Source organism: Embiotoca jacksoni, unplaced genomic scaffold, assembly GCF_022577435.1.
Source record: "Embiotoca jacksoni isolate LCO1_2020_lvr unplaced genomic scaffold, fEmbJac1.0.p SCAF_58, whole genome shotgun sequence".
Lineage (NCBI taxonomy): Eukaryota > Metazoa > Chordata > Actinopteri > Embiotocidae > Embiotoca > Embiotoca jacksoni.
In genome coordinates, this window is record NW_027185412.1 from 60,225 (window position 1) to 68,055 (window position 7,831).

The 7,831-nt window shown below is 43.3% G+C and overlaps 2 protein-coding genes across 2 annotated transcripts; both read right to left on the minus strand.

Annotated features, from left to right (window-relative positions):
• Nucleotides 1-9: 9 nt before the first annotated feature.
• cox7a1 (cytochrome c oxidase subunit 7A1) lies at nucleotides 10-2,863 on the minus strand. The gene is made up of 4 exons (XM_069173183.1): nucleotides 2,755-2,863; nucleotides 806-892; nucleotides 505-589; nucleotides 10-228 (listed from the first exon to the last, which is right to left on the minus strand). The coding sequence occupies exons 1-4, from the start codon at nucleotides 2,767-2,769 to the stop codon at nucleotides 170-172; spliced, it is 246 nt and encodes an 81-aa protein (XP_069029284.1). The 5' UTR covers nucleotides 2,770-2,863; the 3' UTR covers nucleotides 10-169.
• Nucleotides 2,864-3,758: 895 nt separating this feature from the next.
• On the minus strand, nucleotides 3,759-7,801 carry LOC138212689 (E3 ubiquitin/ISG15 ligase TRIM25-like). The gene is made up of 2 exons (XM_069173179.1): nucleotides 7,764-7,801; nucleotides 3,759-5,703 (listed from the first exon to the last, which is right to left on the minus strand). The coding sequence occupies exon 2, from the start codon at nucleotides 5,699-5,701 to the stop codon at nucleotides 4,427-4,429; it is 1,275 nt and encodes a 424-aa protein (XP_069029280.1). The 5' UTR covers nucleotides 5,702-5,703; nucleotides 7,764-7,801; the 3' UTR covers nucleotides 3,759-4,426.
• Nucleotides 7,802-7,831: the final 30 nt, after the last annotated feature.

Sequence of the window (7,831 nt, forward strand, 5' to 3'; positions counted from 1 at the left end):
AGACACAAATAAAAACTCTGAAGGCGCCGAGTTTAATATTTCACAGTTTTTAACACATGCACTTATGAAAGAAGTTGATCAAATCAAGTAGAATCATACACAACAAACATTAGTGTTAGACAGAGCTGAGCGTCGCTCTCCATGCGATAGACGAGGCCGGGCTTCTTCTTTACGCTTTCTTCTGAGGCATGGAGGCGGTGAGCAGCCAGTACAGCGAGTAGCAGGTTCCTGTCGAGTAACACACGCTTATTATTTATGATAATGTATTTTAAGGTAAAATTGTAATTCCCAACTTGAACCGTCAGACTCGACCTCGATCACATCGGTTCAGCCTCAGATGATTGAATTATTTAAATTAATTAATTATTATTATTATTAAAAAAAAATTTAAAAAAAGGAGTAAACATTTTTTGTAGGCTTTGAGCCCGTTTCTGATTTTTTTTTACTTTGAGCAACTCTTCTAAGTTAATTGCTGAGTTTTTCTTTTTCTTTTATGTACGTTACCTGTGATAGTCAGCGTCATGGTTGCCCGGTAGAGCAGGACGTCGATGGTTCCTCCCTTGATGTGGACCGGCAGCCCGTTGTCCTCCTGTAACCGTGGAAACAAACACGGTTAACACGCCGTATGTCGTCCAAGCGGCTGTTTTTAAATCTGAAAGTCCACAACCATGTGACACGAAGACGAAAAGATTTTGAGACATTTCAAAGGATGCAAAGCGATTATCGATCAGCGTCACAGATCAACATGGATTTGAAATGAGAACTGTAATGGAGTCTGCTGCCCGGACGATGAGTCCTTTCTCACCTGGAAGAGTTTCTGGGCCTCGGGGACTTTGTTCTTCAGCTGCCTGGCGGAGCTGCTGAAGGCTCGGACGGCCAGAACCGGAACTTTCTAGGAAACAAACATGAAGTGGAAGTTGATAGCCGCCCCTCCCTTCTCACTGCTCTTTGAGCAGGACGTTTTATTTTGAAAGGAAGCCCCCCCCACCCCCCCAGTCCACCCTCCTGCTGTCACTTCCTCCTCTGAATGTGACCTCCAACTTTTGCAGCAGCAGCGTGTCTCTTTAAGAAAGCTGCATGACTTTTTAAACTGTCTAAAGGTCACATCGGGTAGCTAGTGGAGGTGGGGGGCGTGACTGACAGCACCGACGACCAATCACGACCTCTGAACCTGATCTGTGAGCCAATGAGGACGCAGAAGGGAGGGAAAGGCCTACTGGTTTCCAGTGAAACATAAACTGAACCTGTGAACATGTGGTTTCGTCACAGGACAGCAGGACGAGGAGCGGCTGGTGTTTTAGTTTAAACTGATGTCTTTCAGAGTGTTTGCTCTGCTCCGTTCTTCAGGCTACGATTTCAGATAATTAAGGCTGCAGAGGACGTAAAACACAACGTATATGTGTTATTTATATCTCGTAAATTAGACTACTTTCATTTAAACTTTCATTTTTAAGAGAATTGCTCAGAGAAATGTAAACTTCAATCAATCGATCAATCAATCATACTTTATTTATTCAGCAAGTACTTGAATGGGAAAAAATAAATCACAGTTTTTGGCCCAGATACATAAACAATGTACGATGAATTGCTACCAAAAGTCAAAGCACATTATTCCCGGTGGAGACGCACGTTTTGATGTCTCTTTTTTGTACGTAGTTTTCTCAAAGCTGCAGAACGCTGCAAAATTATGTCCGAAAACGGAAGAATAATAAGAAGTAGAGCAATAGTATAATTTAGTGAGTCTATTTTTCCGTCTCATAATATCCATAACTTTAGATTTTTTTTTTAAAGGGATCAGAGACTTTAAGCTGCTCTGTTACACTCTATTAAAAAAAGTGAGGAAATATGAATAAAAGCCTCAAAAGACACAAAGAACAACGTTGCTCCCATTTTAGCTGCAGCTCGTCTAAAAAATGGCGTCAGATTTGATAACGATTGACGGAGACCCCGCGGTGGGAAGGGTCAAATAAAAGCAGCAAAAAGATTTCATTGTACCAGAAAGAGTTTCAAAATAAAAGCTTTCGTTATGCAGAGTGTTGCTTTTAACAGGAAGTACTGTGAACACGTCACGTGTGTGTGTGGACGTGCTAAACTTCACTGTCTGACTAACAGGTGTGAGTGTGTGTGTGTGTGTGTGTGTGTGTGTGTGTGTGTGTGTGTGTGTGTGTGTGTGTGTGTGTGTGTGAGAGTAACGAGTTGGAAACCCTGCACAGTCTTATTTTTCGTGTCGTTTTAAGGCGATTGAAAACAGTTTTCAGAGCACATTTTTTGAAAATATATAACATTTAAAAGTAAAATAAACGTGAACTGAGAATAGAATTGAGAACAAATGATCACTTAGAGTTTTGTTAGTTGCAGTCACGGACTTTATTTTAATTGATTTGTGTTGTGGATCTGAGTTAAACCCATTTATAAAAGTTATTTTTAATCATTAGTTCCCATGTTTTTTACTCCCAGATTTATATTTCGATTGCAAATGTGCTCTAAAAGTTTCTTACTTGCATTAAAAAGACATCAAAATAAGAGCAAGTATATACAGATCATATCTTTATAAAACACAGCCTCCGATACAAAGGTCAGGCCCGACCACACCGACTCCTCTGTCTGTTTGATATGACTTCACTTTCAGCCGTTAAGACACTTCAGAGAGACACGGAGACAGAAAGGAGACACATAGAGACAGAGAGACATAGAGGAGACAGTAAGGACGTGCAGGTTAGAAGAAAAACACAGAAAAATAAGAGCTGTAGTTACCAGGAGGTGATTCATGTCGAGCTGCGATACCTCGTTTCACCCTCACAAGGACACACACACACACACACACACACACACACACACACACACACACACACACACACAGACAGTATCAGTGTTTTTGAATCGGTGCCAAACTACGAGCTGCTGTAGAGGCCAAACTGTCTGCACTCGGCAGGAAGTGAACTCAGAGCGACTTCATGACTGCTGCAGCTGTAAATGTAACTTTACATTATATATAAATATGATTCTGTACTTGGTGTGTTTTATTTAAAATGTATAAATGTATTTATAGATATCCTGGTCCGAGTTGATCAGATCATCTGTATTTATTTATTTTTTTAAAGGTCCAGTCCATTCATAAATGTTTTTTTACTTCTTCTTCTCACTTGCAGGATTTGTGACATCATCACAGTGTGTTTTTTTGGAGCCAATCGGGATCTGCAGGTTACCGAGGTAACTTCCTGGTTTAACTCTCACAGTTTTCGCTTCTTACCTCGGCTACGTCGTCATGGTAACTGATCCTGCAGAGCTGAAAACAGGCTCCGGATTTTAGCCATGGAGAATGTATATTTAGATGTGCACACTGCCACCTGGAGGCCACTGTGCACAATAACATATTTGTTTTCTATTTTTGAACTGGATGTAATTATGCCTTTTGACCACTGGAGGACAGTGTCGAGACATACTTTTAAATGCCCTCATGCTTGAATGTGAGGGGGAAACAGGGTGAAACAGGAGAGTTGTGTTTACAATCAAGCATGTACACTGCCCCCCAGTGGTCAGAACATGCAGCTGCATCCCTGTGATTTTATTGTGTGCACTGTTCTGACTGAATTTATTGATTTGTTTCCTGCTGCTTCCATCGTGACCTCGAGGTGAAGGCTCTGCGGTTAAAGTGCGACCATATATGTAGTGACAAATCACAGTTTCCATATACAGAACAACAAAAGGCCGTTATAATCAATAACAACAAACTTTATTGATCTGCTGACATTGCAGACCGGCTTAAAACCAAAGACGGGCTTCGATGTCAGCTTTTAAGAAATGATGAATTCAGAGTTGTTTGAAATTTGCAGCAGAAATGATGCAAAAGTACAAGAAAAAAAACAACACAAAAAACCCCAACAAATCTCCAACACGAAGGTTACCAGACGGCAGATTCACATCCACCTACAGCCTCGGCCACTATTACAAATCTAACTATTATAAATCTCCAGGTAAAACTTCCGAGTGGGGATCAATACTTTCCCTTTGTGCATCGGACAGGAGTGACCTGAAGAGGAGGACAATCAGCCCCGTGCTCAATCATGGGTTTGAATACAGGGTAGATCCTGGTCTCTGTTTGGCGCATTGAGGATTCCAGTTTCTTCGCTGTAAAGTCAGTTTGTATCGGAGTAAATCAGAGCCCGAGTATCCACGTCGTAGAAAGAGACCAACCCTCCTTCATCATCCACAAACACACCAAGCTTCTGAGGTACTCTGGACAAAAACACACCTGTGTCTGTCTAACCGCCCTAAATATAACCCCAATGTCCACGATACATTTCTCATGCCTAAACGGTAACCCAAATTAGTCGTCACGCCGACTTCCCAATCTGTCTGTCCTCGAACTGCAACTTCGAAGTAGAACCAGCCGGAGGAAAACCCCTCACTACCGAAGGCATACTGGTCATCTCTTAACATGGATTTTACAAGCGGGTTCCCTGCATCGGTTTCCATGCCTCACTTGTTTCCTGTCCTCTGAGACGATGAGGCACCTCCGCTTTGAGTCGGGCTTCAGAGTCACTTCTGTTGCATATTGCTGCTGGATTCTTCCAAGTTCATCGTCCAACCAAGTCTTCTTCCTCTCGGCCGGAGGGTCCATCTGTCGGTCGGCCAGGCTGACCTCCCTGAAAACCTTCTCCACCTCTTTATTGAGCGTCTCCTTGATCTCGGCCGCCGCCCTCCTCACCGTCTCTACACGCAGGAGACTTCGGGCGGCAAAGAGGTGGGAGTTTAAAAAGGAGCGGACGGACGAGGGGACGGACGGGAGGACCCGGAGGAGACTGAAGTCGTCCTCAGTCTTCGAGAGCTCTTCCAGCTCGGCGCTCATCAGACGGTTCTCGGCGATCTCCGGCTGCAGCCGTCTGAGGTGTTCTTTGGCCTGCCGCTCTGCTGCTTTCTGCTTCTCCTCCAGCAGCTCAATCAGCTTCAACTTTTGGGTCTGGATCAAGAACACCACACCATCCAAGGACTTCACCACTTCTGCTTTTATTTCCTCCACCTGCAGGCGACACCGCTTCACTGAGTTTTCAATGCTTTTGGCCCCGTCCCTCTTCTGACTCAAAGTTTGGTTGACTTTCCTTTGCATGTTCTTCACCTTAGTTCTCCTCTTCTTAACCTCGTCCTCCACAGAGACGACTTTGTGCATCAAGTGTTCGTCCCCCAGGCAGTCGGTGCAAATGCAGCTCTGGTCTTCGCTGCAGAAAAACTTTTTCAGCTTGTTGTGTTTCTTGCACACTCTCTCCTCGAGCGACCTCATCGGCTCGATCAGCTTGTGCCACTTCAGTGCCTGAACCGTGTGATGAGGCTCCAGGTGAGCGTCGCAGTAAGAGGCCAAACAAACGAGGCAGGATTTCAGAGCCTTAACCGCCACCCCACGGCAGAGGTCGCAGGTCACGTCTCCGGGACGGGCAGGACAACCGCCCTCCTCGCCTGCAGCTCTCTTCCTCTTGAAAAGCTCCAAAATTTCTCTGAATTCTGTGTTGACTCTCAGTTGGGGGTCTCCGAAGAAAGTCTCGTTACACCGCGGACACTTGCGGATGCCGCTGCTGGTCCAGTATCCAGCGATGCAGCTCTTGCAGTAGTTGTGTCCGCAGGGCGTGGTTACGGGTTCGGTGAAAACATTCAGACAGATTGAACACTGAAAGTGCTCTTCAGACAGGGAAATGTTGGCTGAGGCCATATCTGCAAAAAGAAAGAGGAGAGTGTTGAAGAAAAGTCCATAAAAACAAACTCAGGTGCGTCTTAATGCTGCAATCATCTGCGTATTTGCTGGGAACGGTTATACATTTAAAAAAAAGATTTATATAAGAACACAAACAGCAGACAGACGAGCACAACAAGTTTGGACGCTGTGGAAAATGTAAATATAAACAACATGCAATGATATTTAAATTAAAATAGACAAAAAACAACATATCAAATGTTGAAATGGAGAATTTTGTATTTTATGAAAAAATATGTGCTCATTTTGAATTGGATGGCAGCAACACGTCTCAAAAAAGTGTGTCAGTCTCTGTTGAGCTGCATTAGTCAAACGTCTTGCATCATTTAGTGTTCATATAAAATAGTGACGCACTACAGAAACAGACATCAAAGATCCCAAAGTGTGCAATCATAAAATAAAATATCTCATGATGAAATGTGAAAGTTAAATCTGTCTAGCTTCTTTAACGTGAGCTGAGTACAGGAAACGTTCTCGCAAAGACAAAGTAGAAAACTGGGTTTCAGTAAAAGTTTCATAAATCAACCTCGACGAGACCAAACTGCTCTTCCTTCCAGGGAAAGACTCTCCCGCCCTCGACCTGACTACTACTACTACTACTACTACTACTACTACTACTGCTACTACTACTACTGCTATTACTACCACTACTACTACTACTGCTACTACTACTACTGACTACTACTACTGACTACTACTACTACTACTGCTATTACTACTGCTACTACTGCTACTACTACTACTACTACTACTACTACTACTGCTATTACTACCACTACTACTACTACTACTACTACTACTACTGACTACTACTACTACTGCTATTACTACTGACTACTACTACTACTACTACTACTACTACTGCTATTACTACTGCTACTACTACTACTACTACTACTACTACTACTACTGCTACTACTGCTATTACTACCACTACTACTACTACTACTACTACTACTACTACTGACTACTACTACTACTGCTATTACTACTGACTACTACTACTACTACTACTACTACTACTGCTATTACTACTGCTACTACTACTACTACTACTACTACTACTACTACTGCTACTACTACTACTACTACTGCTACTACTACTACTACTACTACTACTACTACTACTGCTACTACTACTACTGCTACTACTACTACTACTACTACTACTGCTACTACTACTAATACTACTACTGCCGCTACTACTATTAATACTACTAGTAGTAGTAGTAGTACGACCAAGTTCTGGTCCAAGTTCTGGTCCAGGTTCTGGTCCAGGTTCTGGTCCAGGCTTTGGTCATCTCACGTCTGGACTACTGTACCTCCCTCCTGGCAGGTCTACCCGTTAGTACCATCCGACCTCTGCAGCTCATCCAGAATGCAGCAGCTCCACTGGTCTTTAACCTCCTAAATACACTCACACTGCTCCACTACTCCTCCTGCTCATCCTCCTCCTCCTCCTCCTCCTCCTCTACATCCAGGACATGGTCCAACCTTACATCCCAGCCCCTCCCTCCACTCTGCTTCCACCAATCAGCTTGTTGCTCCTCACTGAACTAAACACCAGACTGTCCTCTGTCCTGGCTCCTAAATGGTAGAATGAGCTCCACCGACATCAGGACAGAAACTCTGAACATCTTCCACCACAAACTAAAAACACTCCTCTTCCTCCTTCACCTTGAACAGGAGAACTTTAGTAGTTTAACATGGAACTTACTGATAGAACTTTGTAGTTTGGCTTTCTTGAAGAAATTGTATTTACTTGATTCCTGTTGTTCTGGTTTTGAACCCTCATGGTTGAAATGAACTGATTGTAAGTCGCTTTGGATAAAAGCGTCAGATAAATGAAATGAAATGTAATAAAAGTCAGACATTGAGCCGTCAGACCTGTCGACAGGCTGCGGAACTTTTAGGTTTCGTTTTCTGCTCAGAACGGACTTTTCCTGCTTTTCATATATATAACAGGCTTAAATACTAAACATATATTATGGACTATATTAAGCTACTTGACGAAGCTCACCTTTTCTGAAACGGTGTTTTCTCCTGGTGAGTTTCACTTTCTGACAGCAGGCCGTGACTCCTCCTGCG